At 44.2% G+C, this 19653-nt stretch overlaps 1 protein-coding gene across 2 annotated transcripts in view; it reads right to left on the bottom strand.

The window, feature by feature from the left end:
• Positions 1 to 1696: 1696 nt before the first annotated feature.
• The window catches only part of antxr2a (ANTXR cell adhesion molecule 2a), a 72234-nt gene continuing 54277 nt past the window's right edge, over positions 1697 to 19653 (bottom strand). For both annotated transcript variants that reach the window (XM_029124704.2, XM_029124703.2), the window contains exon 16: positions 1697 to 1968. In XM_029124704.2, the coding sequence (XP_028980537.1) occupies positions 1930 to 1968 (39 nt within the window). In that variant the 3' untranslated portion in view covers positions 1697 to 1929. The remainder of the gene's footprint in view (positions 1969 to 19653) is intronic.

A 19653-nucleotide genomic window follows, 5' to 3' on the forward strand; every position in this document is an offset into this window, starting at 1 on the left:
GGATGAGTTAATAACAGACCGGCGTCCTCAGATGAAACAAAAAAAAGAAAATTCTGACTCCAAAATATATAAAACAAGCTGATTATCCAACTAAAATGTCATGCTGAAGATTACGCAAGAGACTAAAATGTGTATGTGGTTGTGTGAAATAACACGGCGGCCCCTGCAGGACAGTGTGTATGACCATCAGAATGATCTCTCCCTCAGCATTCAGCTAGATAACAAAACAAAGGAATAATTACTGGGAGGCCGGGACGGCCGGGACGCCCCAAACCCGCCAAGTGCACTCGTGTGCCCACCAAATGCGAAATCCTCGCCCGTTCCCCCTGAAACTTGATGGTGGTTGAACTTATTTTTAGTGTCATTTGATAAGCTTCCCTGGTTGCATGGAGACGCCCCACTGACCCCCCCACTGACCCCGCCACCGGTTATTGTCCATACCGGTCCCCGTCAAAACCGGGCGCGCTTTGTCAGGTTTCCACTCCAATATCCATTTTGCAACTGAAGTACTGTATCGAAAGTGACTGGATCGTTCGAGCCTTTTCTCCTCAGCTGCTGCCTCCTTCTCCCCCACAGCCCCCCCCCCACACCCCCCCAACCCCGCTGACATCATTTGGGATTGGCGTCATGACAGCGCGCTTGAGAAATCTACAGCAAATATATGTACCAACGCGCGGCTCGGTAATGAACAATACTTATCCGTCCATCGCATCCGTTCTGTTGGTTTTGTGTTTGGGTTCCGGACAGCCGGGGTGCACCAAACCGTCGCCAAGGAGAGCGGATGGGGTGGCCTCTTTTCTCTCCAAATAATGCACATGCAGTTATAGGTCATTCAATGTCAAAAGGCATAAAAAAAGACGACCAGACCTTCACAGGCTGCTGCTTGCTGTTCTCTTTAATTATTTTAATTAAACTTTGATATTCTGCCACAGAAGGAAGGTAGTGGGGTGAGACTGGAGGCGGCAGGCAAGCCCTTAGAGGACTGGAGATGGAGAGGCTGAGCGTCAGTGTTGGGGCAGACAGCAGGAACCTATATCTTAAACTCTCCAAACTGACTGACTGGCATGTTCATAGGTTGTGATGTTGTACGCCTTAGTGAGCAGACAGCAGACTGCCTCAACGTACAGGGGAACACAGCCAAGCGCCACGTCAAGGGCTTCAACCCTCAAACATAGCCGGAGAGGAGCAGAGCTGTGATGGTCAGAGGGGCTGTCCTGTCCTGGCCCGCGGTGGAATAACGCTCTAGTAACTCCTCGCTACCCGGGCGCTTCCCGGGCGCACAATGATAGAAAGGTGTTTTCACAAAACTAAAGGGCGAAGTCTTGGCTACTGCTTTCGGTACCTCGGGGCGTCCTGTCCGGGTTGTCAAGCGTGTGCACTTCTACGTGTTAGAATGACAGGATCCCCGGTCGAAGGGGGTCCCGTCGGGCATCTTTTAACGCTAGCGGAGAGAGTGGATTCGGCTTTGTGACGCTGCCAAGAGGCCATGGCCCTGCTCTGTGTGGAGGCCTGCTGGGAGACTTCCTCCTGCCACGCCAACAGCACACTGCCTCACTCTCTCTGCAAGGTTGTTGTTTTTTCAGATGGCTTCAGTCTGTGTCCATGAAATTAGGTTTTTCACAGAAGGCACAATATGGTCAGAATATGTTAAGCCTTCGGTGCGCTCAGAAAAGCTAACCGGATCCGAGCGGCCACATTCTTTGCTCAGTATTTATTCGCTTAGGCGTCTTGTGAAATAAAAAAATTAAAGAAAAGTAGAAAATTATATCATTATAACTCTGCTTTGGATGAATGGAAACATGAAAATATTGAAGACAGGAAGTTGTGCATGAAACTGAGAGAAGCAGAATGATAAGGGAATTGAACAATAAAGACTTTCAGGTGTTGATAAAACATTGTCTGAATGTTGTGGATGTCTTCCTTAGTCTTCTAACGATTCTGCACTCGGTTGAAATTAATGCATCGGCCCTGAAAAGAGAAGAAACCAAATATATGGTATTAGACTCAATAATAACACAAATAATTTATACATTATAGCTATGGAAAATAATATATGAATATGGATATATAACACTAGTAAATTATAGTAATATTTGAACCAGCGAGTACTAGTCAGAATTAAATTGCATCCACAAAAGGCCATTATATTGATTTCCAAGTCTACAATGTTATTTAATTTAGCAAATAAATATAAAATATACAATAAATATATAAATTAAATATACACATATAAAATATTAAATTAATCAAAGACTTTTATATATAAAAATATAACAACTGAAAAATATATTTAATTAATTTGAATTTTAAAAACATCAAATGCATTTCAGCTCTCAGTAAAAACACAAATATTACAGATCTTATATTACAAAAACAAATTAAATAAGGTAAAGAATAATATGCTAATAATATGGCACACATACAATAAATATATAATATACACATAAAAAAATATCTAGCAAGAGAATGGACAATATAAGGATTATGTCTCAGGTCTTCCTCTGGTTCATCACAGCCCACAAATCTGCCCACCACAACAACATGTCAACACTACCAGTCTATTCTGGGGGTCCAGAACACCATGTGTTGGCAAAGTTATTTCAAGCAAAAAATAATAATTAAACAACTTTTGAAATGCATTGTTTCTAATCTTTAGTTTATTTCAGGAAGAAAAATGTTCAATTATTGAACTGGAATGTCAGTTTCCTTCCTGAAACTAAGCTGAGTCCAACCCTGGCATGGACCACAGGAGGCCTAGCGGAGCATCTGTCTCAGCCAGCCTTACTGCAGCCTGCTGGGGGGAATACGCTGCAGAGGCAGAGATCCAGCTAGAGCTCTGAGTGGCACCAAGAGGGAGCTCTAGCACAGCTAATATACAGAGGAAAATCAACAAGGCTCCTGTCCCAACCTCCCACTGTACTGACCCTTCACTCCCCCAAACCTCCCACTGTACTGACCCTTCACTCCCCCAAACCTCCCACTGTACTGACCCTTCACTCCCCCAAACCTCCCACTGTACTGACTCCACTACTCCAAAATTGAACCCCTTTACTCCAACACTGAACACCATTACTCCAACACTGAACACCATTACTCCAACACTGAACACCATTACTCCAACACTGAACACCATTACTCCAACACTGAAGACCGCTACTCCAACACTGAAGACCGCTACTCCCACACTGCTGAGCGCAACAACCACTTTCCTGCCGTTGTTGTTGCCATGGTTCAATGTTGCCATGGTTCAAGTTGCCATGGTTCAAGTGCCAGTAACCAGTGTTCAGGGCAGCCACAACAGTTAGCAGCTCCACTTTTGGGTTGCACTTGCTAACTTGTGTTTGGACTAGAACTGGGCTTGGGCTGGACAAAACATAGAAAATCCTCCTCCATTTCTTTTCTGCCGTACATTTCTGTGTGTGTATGCATGTTAGTGTCTATGTGTTTGTGTGGGCTTTGCTCCATCTCTGTCTGGTAAGCCTCTCAACGTCGACCCTCTGTGCCTAATCTCACACAGTCAACAAATAAGGCCCATCAGATGCTGTTTTGGCCGGCGACACCAGAGCAGCTAAGTTCACTGGATTTTCTAGGGTTTAAAATGAGAGGGAGACTTCCAGCAGGAGCATCATGGCTGTGACTGGTCCTCTGGTGAGGGAGTGGACTAAAGCTGAGGTAAAGGGCTTGGGTTTAGGACTGGGATATAGGGGTGGGGTATATGACTGGGATATTGGACTGGTGTATAGGGGTGGGGTATAGGATTGGGATATAGGGGTGGGGTATAGGACAGGGATAGAGGACAGGGGTATAGGACTGGAATATAGGAATGGGGTATAGGACTGGTGTATAGGACTGGGATATAGGACTGGGGTATAGGGGTAGGGTATAGGACAGGGATAGAGGACAGGGGTATAGGGGTGGGGTATAGGACTGGGATATAGGACTGGGGTATAGGGGTGGAGTATAGGACAGGGATAGAGGACAGGGGTATAGGACTGGGGTATAGGACTGGGATATAGGACTGGGGTATAGGGGTGGGGTATAGGACAGGGGTATAGGAGTGGGGTATAGGAGTGGGGTATAGGGGTGGGGTATAGGGGTGGGGTATAGGGGTGCTGATTTAAGGCTGGGTTATAGGACTGGGCTCAAGGGAAAAGGGTTGGGGTATCCAGCTCACCTGATCCAACTTACCAACTTGGAATAGTGACTTGACATACAGAATTTGGGCCATATTGTGCACACACACACACACACACACACACACATAAACACAAAGCGATGGAGAGGTGGTGATGGGGACTGCCCACTTGTGTGAACCCGGCTGCCGGAGGAAAAATAATGGGACAATAGAAAAGTATACATGTCAGCATTTACTGTCAGAACAATCAGACGGATGGATGGGATGACCAGGTGACACAGGAGACAGAGAAGAACAATCAGATGGATGGATGACCAGGTGACACAGGAGACAGAGAAGAAGAATCAGACGGATGGATGACCAGGTGACACAGGAGACAGAGAAGAACAATCAGACGGATGGATGGGATGACCAGGTGACACAGGAGACAGAGAAGAACAATCAGATGGATGGATGACCAGGTGACACAGGAGACAGAGAAGAACAATCGGATGGATGACCAGGTGACACAGGAGACAGAGAAGAACAATCAGACGGATGGATGACCAGGTGACACAGGAGACAGAGAAGAACAATCAGACGGATGGATGGGATGACCAGGTGACACAGGAGACAGAGAAGAACAATCAGATGGATGGATGACCAGGTGACACAGGAGACAGAGAAGAACAATCAGATGGATGGATGACCAGGTGACACAGGAGACAGAGAAGAACAATCAGATGGATGGATGACCAGGTGACACAGGAGACAGAGAAGAACAATCAGATGGATGGATGACCAGGTGACACAGGAGACAGAGAAGAACAATCAGATGGATGGATGACCAGGTGACACAGGAGACAGAGAAGAACAATCAGATGGATGGGATGACCAGGTGACACAGGAGACAGAGAAGAACAATCAGATGGATGGATGACCAGGTGACACAGGAGACAGAGAATAACAATCAGATGGATGGATGACCAGGTGACACAGGAGACAGAGAAGAACAATCAGATGGATGGATGACCAGGTGACACAGGAGACAGAGAAGAACAATCAGACGGATGGATGACCAGGTGACACAGGAGACAGAGAAGAACAATCAGATGGATGGATGACCAGGTGACACAGGAGACAGAGAAGAACAATCAGATGGATGGATGACCAGGTGACACAGGAGACAGAGAAGAAGAATCAGACGGATGGATGACCAGGTGACACAGGAGACAGAGAAGAACAATCAGACGGATGGATGGGATGACCAGGTGACACAGGAGACAGAGAAGAACAATCAGATGGATGGATGACCAGGTGACACAGGAGACAGAGAAGAACAATCAGATGGATGGATGACCAGGTGACACAGGAGACAGAGAAGAACAATCAGATGGATGGATGACCAGGTGACACAGGAGACAGAGAATAACAATCAGATGGATGGATGACCAGGTGACACAGGAGACAGAGAAGAACAATCAGATGGATGGATGACCAGGTGACACAGGAGACAGAGAAGAACAATCAGATGGATGGATGACCAGGTGACACAGGAGACAGAGAAGAACAATCAGATGGATGGATGACCAGGTGACACAGGAGACAGAGAAGAACAATCAGACGGATGGATGACCAGGTGACACAGGAGACAGAGAAGAACAATCAGACGGATGGATGGGATGACCAGGTGACACAGGAGACAGAGAAGAACAATCAGATGGATGGATGACCAGGTGACACAGGAGACAGAGAAGAACAATCAGATGGATGGATGACCAGGTGACACAGGAGACAGAGAAGAACAATCAGACGGATGGATGGGATGACCAGGTGACACAGGAGACAGAGAAGAACAATCAGATGGATGGATGACCAGGTGACACAGGAGACAGAGAAGAAGAATCAGATGGATGGATGACCAGGTGACACAGGAGACAGAGAAGAACAATCAGACGGATGGATGGGATGACCAGGTGACACAGGAGACAGAGAAGTGACATGGTGTGTTTCTACTCTTTCCTTTGAGTAAGCAAAAGAGAGCAATAGGAAGATGGACAAAGAAGGAGAGAGAGAATAAAGGAGAGATTCTGAGAGGAGAGATTTAGAGATGGGAGAAGGACAGTAGAAGGGAGAGAGAGAAGGGAGCAAGAGGGGAGAGTGACTGTAAGAGAACTAGGGGGGAAAGAGAGAGAGAATGTGGTAGAGAGAGATACAGGGACTGAGGGGGGAGAAAGAGAGAAAGGGAAGAGTGAAGGAGAGAGAGAGAAAGAAAGAAAAGGGAGAGAGACAGCGAGAGGGAAATTAAAATGGCCAGCTACTGTATGATGATAAATAGGGACCATTAAAACTCCTCCATTAGGTTTGGATTGAAACAAATTGGGAGATATTGAGATGTGAACTTTCTAATGATGTCAAACAAAACTTCAGATTTGTTGAAGAGACCTGGAGGGTGGAGACAGAATTGTGTTCAGTGGCTTTGAAAAACATTTTATAATTAATAAAAATATATATTTATTTTCAATTTATGAAGACATCTATGTCTATGTCTTGGAGAGTCCGACAGTTGAGAAGGTTTTTTTCTTCACAATTGCAAACCGTCTTTGCTCATCCATTACAGTGGACTTCCGTGGTCAAACAGGTTGGTTGCTGAGCTCACCAGTGTGTTCCTGCCTATTAACAATGTAACAATCAGTTTATTATTTTAACGTTTTGTCTGTGTCTGATCGATTTATTCAAAATGTTCAGCCGTATGATAGTTTGCTTGATTTCAATTTTTGCCCAAAAATATATATTTACTGTTGAGAGACAACAGCAGCAGACTCCAAATGCAAACGCAGCACCTATAATCACCTGCAGAGCATTTATCAGCTCTCTCAAGCTGTAACTCATGACGTGACGCCACTAAAAGGCTGAGCAGGTAATTGTCCGGAAAGGTGTGGGGGTGGGGGGGGGCAATGAACAAAACATGCTGTTATTTTCAAATGGTTCCAGTGTGGATGGAAAAACCCTCAAAATGAAAGCTGACAGTCTACAGTTCAACCTATTAATCATTGTTTCAGGGAGAAGCCAAAACCGAAACAACCAAACTTTTCACGCTGTCCAAATACTTACAGACAGCATTATAAATCCATTAGTCAGAGACTTTGGAGAGCTTTGATGCCCCTGTCTTTGCCATGTGAATGAGTGTGACCCAATCAATCAAACCATCAATTAAATATATTCATAAAGCCTTTTTTACTAAACCGTGTAGTGTCTTTAAGTAATCCGATCACACTCCACGCTGCAGTGTAAGACGTGTGTTCATGCAACTGTAGTACAATAGAACATGTCATTCCTAAAACTGGCTTGAACAAACAGACTGTGGCCTTTTTTTGCTTATGTGTCTTAATGGTTTAATCATTTATCTATACATGACAATCTACGACCAATGATAATCCCCCCCTCATTTAAAACGCACACCATTTCACCAGATAATAGGGGTGTTTTGGACTGAGGCAAGCACTGAGTAATACACTGCCAAAATGACTCACTCGTCAGACGTTTTTGCACCGGTTTTATTTTGAAACATCTCCTTCCCACAATGACGCAGGAGTTGCTGTAATGTCCATGAATTTAAGCCAGGTTTTAAGTAAACAGAACAGGAATCGGAGTGCTCTGGGAAGTGTTCAGAATGGACTGCACTGACATCTATGGCAACCAACCACCACAGTTTTTTGGCTGTGCCAAAAAGGCCCCACCGAGCCTCACATCCTTCCTTGTCTGACTACAGCTTTGGCCTGGTGAAGTGTCACCATACTGGTGAAGGTTTGTAGGTTGTGTCTCCATGAGCCATGTTGGCCAGACCTCAGAGAACACCAACATGTTTGTCGCTCTGAGTTTTGGTCGATGCTCCGGGCTTCACTCCAGAAGTGGAGTCAATGTCAATGTGTGATTTAACCCCTCGTCTCTCTGAACAGCTTGATTCCCATGACAACACTGCAAGTCCCCCAGGATCTGCTTTAAACCATTTGTTTTCTGAGGGACATTACCCATATTAAGAACAATCTTGCATGAGAACCGACAGAGAGTTTTTGACAATTGAAGCAGTTGTGAAAGCTGACATTTTTTAAAAAGACTTCAAATTAAAGGTTTTCAACATTTCTGATAAAAAAAAAAAAAGCTTTTCATTTCAAATAGGTAGGTGTGTCTGACTCCTGGGAGATTTGTTAACATGGAGGTCATTTTACAGGACCCAAGATTTTGGAAACCATTCATGGTCCGTATGACTTTGTCCATATAACATTGTAAGACATGGTAAACAATAATTTTGTACCACTGGATTCTAAAATACATGTTTAGCAGATTAATATGAATCAATTTCTAAAAAGAAGTCAGTGACTGAAACTCAAAAATAACTATTGACTAGAACACACTTAACAGCCATCCTCTCCCAAAATCTTACATTGGCTCAATTAAACCAAGTTAAGGAATAATCGAACTACATTTCAGAGGCAGTCCTGCTTTCCCTGCATGGGGTCCCAGGGGAAATTATTGGAAAAGAAAAACTGGTGAAGAACACCTCGACACTGGACACATTCCAGTGTCCTTGTATGTCTGTAAAGTCTCACACATCAGAAACGTGTCTTTGCTTCATCCTCAGTCCTCCATATTGAACAAATTAACAAGTTGATGATGAAGGGGGGTTCGGGGCGTCAGAGTGGGAGCCATCCCAGCCCTCCGTCGGTACTCAAGACAGGCTTTTATTTCACAGCCCGCTCTCACACGCACAAGCACACACACACACACTTACATACACACACACACACTGCCCACACAGCGATGCCATCTGTCCTATAGGGAAATCAGGGCTAAAGCCAACTGCTCACTGACATCCAGGCCATCAAGTTAGGGAGAGAAAGAAAAGTCAAAGAAGTGCTTGGAACATGGAAGACCGACAACTGCCTCCATCACCAGTATCAACAGACTGGGATTAGAACCAAGCCACTGCCTCAATCACCAGTATCAACAGACTGGTATTAGAACCAAGCCACTGCCTCCATCACCAGTATCAACAGACTGGTATTAGAACCAAGCCACTGCCTCCATCACCAGTATCAACAGACTGGTATTAGAACCAAGCCACTGCCTCCATCACCAGTATCAACAGACTGGTATTAGAACCAAGCCACTGCCTCCATCACCAGTATCAACAGACTGGTATTAAAACCAAGCCAGTCTCCATCACCAGTATCAACAGACTGGTATTAGAACCAAGCCACTGCCTCCATCACCAGTATCAACAGACTGGTATTAGAACCAAGCTAGTCTCCATCACCAGTATCAACAGACTGGTATTAGAACCAAGCCAGTCTCCATCACCAGTATCAACAGACTGGTATTAGAACCAAGACTCTGTCCTCCTTGACAGCACTAACAGACTTGTGCCAGAGCAGGTCCCATAAAGTGTTGCTGAGGTAGATCACGCTGTCAGAATGAGGAGTCCCTCATAAGAACGCTGTGATGCAGCGTGAGTGAGAGTGTTTTTGACAATTGATGCACTCCAAATTGACAGGCTATTCTCTACTTACGATACAGACTATATCTACACTACCATTCAGAGGTTTGGGGTCACTTAGAAATGTCCTTGTTTTCAAAAGAAAAGCACATTTTCTGTCCAGTAAAATAATGTAGACATTGCTCATGTTGTAAATGACCACAGTTACTGAAAATGGCAGATTTTTTATGGAATATCTACATAGCTATATAGAGGCCCATTACCCATCACTCTTTTATTCTAATGGCACATTGTTTGCTAATCCAAGCTTATCATTTTAAAAGTCTAATTGATCATTAAAAAAAAAATAGCGATTCAGTTAGCACTGCTGAAAACAGCTGTGCTGAGTAAAGAAGCAATACAGAAGCCTTCTTTAGACTAGTTCAGTTTCTGAGGCATAAGAGTTTGTGGGTTTGAGTTCAGGCTAAAAAATGGCCAGAAACAAGGCTATACCATGCAGGCGGAAACATGGTCAGCAGAGGGGTAGCTAGAATCATCAGGTATCGTCTTGATCTGTAACACAACCAGGAGGACTTTGGACAGGGACAACAACAAGTCTTTCAAGCCTGGTACTCCAGAGGTGTGGGCCAAGACCTCATGTCCTCCTAAGTTTAAAACAGGGCCGGAGGAGGATCTACAAGGATTTACAGAGAAGGAGAACTGACCCTACTCCCCCACAATAATATAGCAGCGTAAGACCTTGGGGCCGAGACAGGGGGGTCCAGTGACACTGTGGCCCAATCTGGGAAGGCCCTGGACATATAGGGCATGCTCTGTTGTATTTGTTTCATGGGACAGAAGGAGGCTTAGCTGCATGCTAAACAGCCATTTGTATGCTTTCAGCATTGTTAGACCTCTGACCTTTGATTAAAGTTCAGTTTGTCCCTTGTATTTTATCCAGAAAGGAGAAGTTCACCAAACAGTGCTGAATCATCTGGATTCCAAAGAAAAGGAAAGGCAGGAAGTAAATACAGCACGTCACCTTACTGACCAATCCACAGGGTCCTGGTTGCAGAGGCCAGTCGTCTTAAGATGTCAACATTATTTCATGTGTTTCTCGTCTACTGGTTCTATCCCCATGTCCAACACCAACGCTGCCTGTGTGCTGGTCTGAGGTTGAGCAGAATTCTCCTGAAAGCCTGTGGAATTGTGCAGCACTAAAGGCGCACACCCCAGCTGTTTCCCCCACCACTATGCCTGCATCCTGCCTGTCTACTCATCTCTCTCCCCCTGGTCCTTCGCCTGGTTCTTCCCCCGGTACCAGTCAGTCAGAGTAAAGTGCAGATCGTTGCCAGCTAAGAGCTCTGGGCAGCTCTGGGCACCGTCCTGGTCGTCCCGGAGACACGGCAGTCATTTTGGCGTCGGCGTGCCTCACAGACGGGCGCAGAACGACACAGATGGCACTAATGGACGAGTGGAATCCAACCAAGGAGCCGAACTGAGCCTCACCCAAATACCTCTAGTGGGTCGGATGTGTGTGTGTGTGTGTGTGTGTGTGTGTGGGTGTGGTGGACACACTGTGAGTGTGTGTGTGTGTGTTTGTATGTGTGTGTGTGTGCGTGGTGGAGACACTGTGTGTGTGTGTGTGGTGGAGACACTGTATGTGTGTGTGTGTGTGTGTGTGTGTGGTGGAGACACTGTGTGTGTGTGTGTGTGGTGGAGACACTGTGGGTGTGGGTGTGGTGGAGACACTGTGTGTGTGTGTGTGTGTGTGGGTGGGTGTGTGCAGGTGTGTGTGGGTGTGTGTGTAGGGGGGGTGTGTGTGTGTGTGTGTGGTGGAGACACTGTGGGTGTGGGTGTGGTGGAGACACTGTGTGTGTGTGTGTGTGTGTGTGGGTGTGTGCAGGTGTGTGTGGGTGTGTGTGTAGGGGGGGTGTGGGTGTGTGTGTGTGTGTGTCGGTCTCTAATCCATGGCCAACACAATCAGGCTTCCAGCTATTTGCTCCACCGAGCATCATTCCAATCCACGCCACTTCAGCAGCTTCAGAATAAAGAATTCAGAATGTTGAAATACTAACAAGAGAAGAGAAGTGAAGGAGAGGAACAGGAGAACACAGGATGAGAACAGAGAAGAAGAGAAAAGAACAGGGGAGGACAGGGAGAGCAAATGAACTAGAAATTGTGGGGTTGTTTTTGGGCAGCCAGCAATGTTCTGGACTGTATAATGACTGACAACAGCCTTGACTAATTCACAAACAATAGGGATTGATTCCCAAACGCCTCTTATCACACAACTTCTTCTGCTGGTAATTACGTAGCCGAGGACTTTGTGTTCGAATAGTTAGCACACAGATGATTACTGACACTTGCATAAGCATTTGCAAGACTTGGTAAACAGCACAACTGATTGTTGAAAACTTCAAAAGAGATAGTGTCAGGGTTACATTACAATGGAACTGTTTGATAAGGGCTGAAGGCCCAAATAGTGTCCAAATCATGAAGTGTTAACAGCTTGGTAATGAACACGTCTCAGTTCTTCTGTTTTAGAAATACTTTTTCAATTCCTTTCTCATGACACCTTAGATCAGGATCCAAAACTGCCAGAGAGCATGGCCTGTCTGCCTTCACACATCCCCCAGAGAGACCCACAGATCCTGGAAAACAGAAATCCGCCCAAACCATACGCTTGCATAAGTCTGTAACCGTAACCCTGACCACCAGCCATCAGCAAGACCCATATGATTTGCATAACGCTGAGATGTAAGGAGGAAGAAAACATGCATATGGAATGTGTTTCTCATTTGCCGAGGGTTCGAGTTGTTCTTCCACTCCGAGTGACTGTTATAACAAGGTTAAGTACTGAGACAGAAAAAAAGAGGGCAGGTTCACCAGCGACAACATGTCTTTGAGTGTGTGTGTGTTTACATATAAGGGAGTGTGTCTGTGAGGGCATGTATGTGTGTGTTAGTATGAGTGTGTGTGTGTGTGTGTTCCTCCAGAGGTGCCCTGATGGGGATCACATGAGATCCGAGCCCAGAGGAGAGGCCACATGGTGTCTGGACAGGACAGGGGGCCGCTTCATTTGAATGAGCTGTCAGGACGCGGGGGGCGAGACTCATGTGAGGTGGAGACAGTGTGTGTGTGTGTGTTCATGGTGGGGGCTCATGTTAGGACGGCTCTCCCATGGGGGGGACACATATTAACATCCCAGATGAGGCTAATGCAGGGAGATAAGGCCCTGGCCCACAGCCCGCTGGGGTCAAAGGGCAACACGCCGTACCAGGACGATAAATGTAGAGCACTAGACTACGGGGCGGATGTGGACAGGGCAGATGATGAGTCGTGGTCCGCCGTGGTGGTTCCAATGTGGGGTGGGGGGGTTTTAATTCCAGTGTCTTGTTTGTAGTCTACTGAATGTACACTTAGAAATGAATGAAGCAACAACTAATGAGAACATTAGAAATGTTCAATTCCTCAATTACAAAATGTATTGGAGTACCTCAAGATCTACACTAAGCCTCTGTCATTGATACCGTGAAGTAAATACGTTAATTATAAAATTATTGAAGAAAATTAAGATCTAATTTCGTATTTAACAAACTGGTTATCAACAAATTATTGAAACTGCATTTTTGATAATTTTCCAACTAATTATCGTCGTTTTTAAAAACATGCAAGAATATAATAGAAACACAGTTGACATGATTAACTACGAATAGAGAAAGACTAAAGAGTAATATGGTAATTAGCAGTAATCACTGATACAATGGATTTAATTATGCGGGAAGTATATAGCTGTACGTTTCAGATGTAGTTTCATCTGTTGATATCTAAACATCTGTAACCATGACTTCATCCCATATCGTATGAAAACATCCCAGAAAAATCACATTTGAACACTTTGCTAGCATTGTATTGTATTGTACGAATCAATGTGTAATTCACAATGAGTGACTCTGTGTGTGAGGGTGAGTATGTATGAGTGAGTGTCTGTGTGTGGGAGTGAGTATGTATGAGTGTGTGTCTGTGTGGGGTTGAGTATGTATGAGTGTGACTGTGTGTGGGGGTGAGTATGTATGAGTGTGTGTCTGTGTGAGGGGGTGAGTATGTATGAGTGTAACTCTGTGTGAGGGTGAGTATGTATGAGTGTACCTCTGTGTGAGGGTGAGTATGTATGAGTGTGTGTCTGTGTGTGGGGGTGAGTATGTATGAGTGTGTGTCTGTGTGTGGGGGTGAGTATGTATGAGTGTAACTCTGTGTGAGGGTGAGTATGTATGAGTGTGTGTCTGTGTGTGTGGGTGAGAATGTATGAGTGTGTGTCTGTGTGTGGGGGTGAGTATGTATGAGTGTAACTGTGTGTGAGGCTGAGTATGTATGAGTGTGTGTCTGTGTGAGGGTGAGTATGTATGAGTGTGTGTCTGTGTGAGGGTGAGTATGTATGAGTGTGTGTCTGTTTGAGGGTGAGTATGTATGAGTGTGTGTCTGTTTGAGGGTGAGTATGTATGAGTGTAACTCTGTGTATGAGGGTGAGTATGTATGAGTGTGTGTCTGTGTGAGGCTGAGTATGTATGAGTGTGTGTCTGTTTGAGGGTGAGTATGTATGAGTGTGTGTCTGTTTGAGGGTGAGTATGTATGAGTGTAACTCTGTGTATGAGGGTGAGTATGTATGAGTGTGTGTCTGTTTGAGGGTGAGTATGTATGAGTGTGTGTCTGTTTGAGGGTGAGTATGTATGAGTGTGTGTCTGTTTGAGGGTGAGTATGTATGAGTGTAACTCTGTGTATGAGGGTGAGTATGTATGAGTGTGTGTCTGTGTGAGGCTGAGTATGTATGAGTGTGTGTCTGTTTGAGGGTGAGTATGTATGAGTGTGTGTCTGTTTGAGGGTGAGTATGTATGAGTGTAACTCTGTGTATGAGGGTGAGTATGTATGAGTGTGTGTCTGTTTGAGGGTGAGTATGTATGAGTGTGTGTCTGTTTGAGGGTGAGTATGTATGAGTGTGTGTCTGTTTGAGGGTGAGTATGTATGAGTGTAACTCTGTGTATGAGGGTGAGTATGTATGAGTGTGTGTCTGTGTGAGGCTGAGTATGTATGAGTGTGTGTCTGTGTGTGTGGGTGAGAATGTATGAGTGTGTGTCTGTGTGTGTGGGTGAGAATGTATGAGTGTGTGTCTGTGTATGAGGGTGAGTATGTATGAGTGTAACTCTGTGTATGAGGGTGAGTATGTATGAGTGTAACTCTGTGTATGAGGGTGAGTATGTATGAGTGTGTGTCTGTGTGAGGGTGAGTATGTATGAGTGTGTCTGTGTGTGAGGGTGAGTATGTATGAGGGTGAGTATGTATGAGTGTGTGTCTGTGTGAGTATGTATGAGTGTGTGTCTGTGTGAGGGTGAGTATGTATTAGTGTGTGTCTGTGTGAGGGTGAGTATGTATGAGTGTGTGTCTGTGTGTTTTCCTCTGCCCATGTCTTCCCAGTTCCCATTAGCACACTTCTCTCAGCTAGACCCCAAAAACAACACCCTGTTTCTTGTATAGATTCCTATGGGCGGTTGAAAGGAGTTCATTAAGTACGGAACATGAGCCAATTTGGATAAAATATAAGGCAAGGAGCCTGCAGATGTTATAGCTCCACCCCCACCCAGTGACATCAATGTTATAGCTCCACCCCGACCCAGTGATATCAATGTTATAGCTCCACCCCCACTCAGTGAAATTGTTGTTATAGCTCCACCCCCACCCAGTGATATCAATGTTATAGCTCCACCCCTACTTAGTGAAATTATTGTAATAGCACCACCCCCACCTGAGTGATATTGTTGAAAAAAGCTCCACCCACAACCAGTGATAGTCAGCATCATATCACACATTTTGAAGGTGCAATTTGTAATATAATACTAGCATAAATACAAGCACAAATGCAGAGTAGAAATTTGCAGTTAATGTTTAAAGTTAATGTTTCAAATAATAGTTTTCTACAGAATTAATCAAAGTAACTGACATCATCCCCATTTAAACTTTCTCACCAGTTTGTCTATCAGTTTGCCTGACTTGTAATCTCCTTATACGCGCTTTAGACACTCATATTACTATCCTTCCCAACCTAAACCACCCTGGACTAACTAGTACTATACCAGTCTCGTTCTATAGGGGAAAACAAGGAGGAGACAAGTTGTGCTATTGTTTAGAGGCAGGATTCGACACAATGCAAAACGGAAGAAAAAGTATTTAACTTCTTCAACTACTAAAAAAGTTGTTTCGGTAAGTACCAATACTTTTCGTTCGGTACGACTTCGGTACAGTGGAAAAAGACATGCCAAACATAACACTTCTTTTAATTTATTACGAAGTTATAAACAATGCCCATTGCCACTGTAATTAAAGCTGCACTAGGTAGGATATTTCAGTAAAAAAAACAATTACAGCATTTTTTACTCACTGGTCAGAAAGCTGTTCCGCACCCATGCCAGGTAGAGAATGAGGTTCTGAATAATAATATGAAAAATGGAATTACATGTTCCAAAAAAAGCGCTAACTCAGAGTTCAATGTTACTGCTAGCCTTGATAACGTTAGCTTCGGGTTTCTGGTTGCTAGCCATAGAGAGCTTGTCATCCTGGTCTCTAGCTGCCATTATAGTGTCTTACAGTAACCGAACTTCGCTCCTGTACTTACGGTATATACAGTATATCATCCCGGTAAAATGCGCATTCACAAAATAAACCAAGGAGGAAAGCCTTGCAGAAGGCGATTGGATTGAACGGGATTGCTGGAACAGTCTGGAAAGTAGCATCAGGCTCCAAGAATTATAAATTGACATTTCACTGGCAAGAACCGTCTGTGTTGCTAAACAACTCTTTTAGCAACACAGAGGGCCTCATCAGCTTACACAACATGTTTATTGGGGACAAAACCTAAGTTTTTTTACTGAACAAATCCTACCTTATGGAGCTTAACTGGAAAGCCGTAATTTTCCGTAATGTTCTAGGCTACATCAGTTGCTAAATTATGAATCCAAGATCCCACTCCAGGGGAAACTCTGAGTTTAGAATGTTAGTTACACACACAACAAAGTAACGTGTGGTTAAAACGGTATTAATTCAGATCACAGCAGGTACCGAAACGAACAGATATTACCATGACACCTCTAGTATTTATACATTAGATAAATCCATATATTTTCTATTACATCCACTGTGGATTTTCCCTCTAATTAAGGTTGTATGCAGAAACACAAAAATCTTTTTTGTTATCAGTTAATAACTTCAAAGGTGCCGTTAAAAGAAATCGATTTAGAATGGCGGTTTATAAGGACAAACTGGATAGTTCCTCCAAGATTATTGGGCGTGGCTTTGTGTGTTTTAAAGGGGCAGTGGGTAACCAGTTACAAATTGTCCATGTCCACCAAAAAGTGGGTGGAGCCTTGACATTGGGGCACGGCCAACACGCCCATAACCTCTGTCATGGTTCTGTTATAGCCCCAGGCCACACAGCGATCATGGTGTAATTTACAACTCACATTAACATGAGCCATGATAAACATATTCTACTTTGTAGGACATTTAATCATTGTGTCTGCAATACATCAACATTGTGTGAGTGTGTGTGTTCTATTTACAACCAGCCTAGTTAACAGCCTTGCATAAATAATACATTTTCTGTGGTAAAATATCAGACTGAAATGTAGCAGTAAAAATGGTCTTTAGACATTAAGACAGACTGGGACGGTAAATCCCTTCAGCACAGCCTTAACCAACTTGAATCAAAACTGCGTAGCCTTAACATACAGATGCAATACCTTAATTTGAGATATTTTGGTAGTACAGGAAATTAATCTAGCAACAACAGAAAATGTGAAAACCAGCAGGCTCTAGACTTTGTAGAGCAAGTAAGTTCAATACTCTCTGCACTAAACAACAATATACTTATGCAATAAGGCAGAAAGGGGTGAGGTATATGGATGGCTAAGAGCTGTTCTTAGGCACAACACATCGCAGTGTCCAGATGATGGGCTTGGCTGTTGTATATTGGCCAAATACCCCAAACCCGCAACATGCATAGTTACTATTATAAACCAGTCACAATGACAGTAGGACAGGTAGAAAGTAATGGCATATCCATTGTAAATGGCCTCATATATAGGGATGGGTACCATTTAACATTTTTCAGTTTCGGTACCGGTTCCTCCTTTTGGTAGCAAATTCTATCAATAAAATGCTTTGGTTCCTATTAAATCATTAGAAGAGCTATTAACTTAATGTATTTATTACTAGTCAGGTCTCCAGAACTGGTCTAATTTCCATGAAGCTTATTACAAAGACATACATGTGTCCCCTCCTTATTGTCTCCATATAGCAGCGTTAAACTGAATGTAGCTAGTCTAGTTAGCCATCTAAAATGACAGACAGCTCCAATAATTCCTGCAAAGTAATCAGCACTTCCGTTAGCTAGCACCAGAGATGTATATTTTCTAAGACACTGGCTAGCTACTGGTTGAGGAGTGAGAGGCCCGGCTGTAACTCCTTCTATTGGCTTGTGCATGTTCCACAAATCCCTTCAAATTAAGAGATTAAGAAATGATTTATCTCCAAGGACACACTTTTTGTTTAAAATGTAACGTCATCCTTTCCCATTGAAACCGAAATTTGGAACCACATCTTTTAAAAGCTTTTCTGTAGTAATTGGAAATTCTTTACACATCCCTACTCACTTACTACAGCAATCAGCCAATCAGCAGTTTACAATACAGCATAACACAAAACTGTTCTATAACACAACAGCAGCCCTGCTGTACCATGGAACCATGCCTCAACACATCAGCTGCTTATGAAGTAGTTGACACCTTAGTGAGTGTGCGTGTTTGAGTGTGGGAATTTGTTATTTGTGTCCGCCTGACTCATATTGTCTTGCACAAGAACAGTCTACTTCCCCAACTGCTGTCGTTGATCTCAGTCCGGATCACACTTTTCTGAAAGAGCTGCTGTTTACTGTTAACTACTGTACCCGGGGAATTAGTGCTCCAGTTAGACTGTCACAAGTACCAACAATGATACTCAGCACTTCAGTGTCCCATCATAAGCTAGTGTCCCATCATAAGCTATTGTCCCATAAATCATTCTTCAGATGCTAGCATGCTACAGTAGCCACTGGCAGAAGATTCACAATTTTAACCATCTTGGTGCAAGCGTTTTGGTTCTTAGTAACTAGCTATTTGCAAATGTAATGCTGCAACTTTCCTCATTCATTTGCTACCAAATATTTGGATAATCTTTCAAACTATGTAGTGTTGAAAGAAAAAACAATTCAAAAATTCCATTCATCCCACTCTTCCCTTCCTGACATCCAATTTGCAATGATGGCGTTGCCTAATTGGCAACAACTCAATAGCAGGATTAAAAAATCAAGGTATCAAGATTTGCTTAGTATATTAACCATGTTTTCAATTCAAGTAAAGTCACAAGCTCTATACACTGAAGTCAAAATCTGTACACACACACACACACACACACACACAACTAATGGGTTGAAGGGCGCTGCCAGCTCCTACGAGAGTCATTTGTTTTGGAGAAAGGGTGTGAACCGCTGCACCACATGAAAAGACCTTCAAATCAATTACAGGGACTCGAGCTGAAAGCCGAGACGCCCAGCTTGGCCTGGCCTGAGCTGTGTTGAACTGAAGGAACTTGGCCGGATCGTCTGTGAGGAACAGTATAAATCAGAGTGGCACTCAGAGCCAACTGTCACCATGAGAAGTGAGCCACAACACCAGTGTGAGCAGAGCAGAGGGCAGAGAGCAAAGCTGCATATGGTCTGAGACACAGGGTCACTTTGGGGATCGTGTTTCCCTGTTCACTGTAGGCCTAACACCACCCGCAGGCCTAACACCACCCACAGGCCTAACACCACCTGCAGGAATAACACCACCCATAGGCCTAACACCACCCGCAGGAATAACACCACCCGTAGGCCTAACACCACCCGCAAGGAATAACACCACCTGCAGGAATAACACCACTCATAGGCCTAACGCCACCCGCAGGAATAACACCACCCGTAGGCCTAACAACACCC

This window comes from Esox lucius, chromosome 13 (assembly GCF_011004845.1).
Source record: "Esox lucius isolate fEsoLuc1 chromosome 13, fEsoLuc1.pri, whole genome shotgun sequence".
NCBI classification, from domain to species: domain Eukaryota; kingdom Metazoa; phylum Chordata; class Actinopteri; order Esociformes; family Esocidae; genus Esox; species Esox lucius.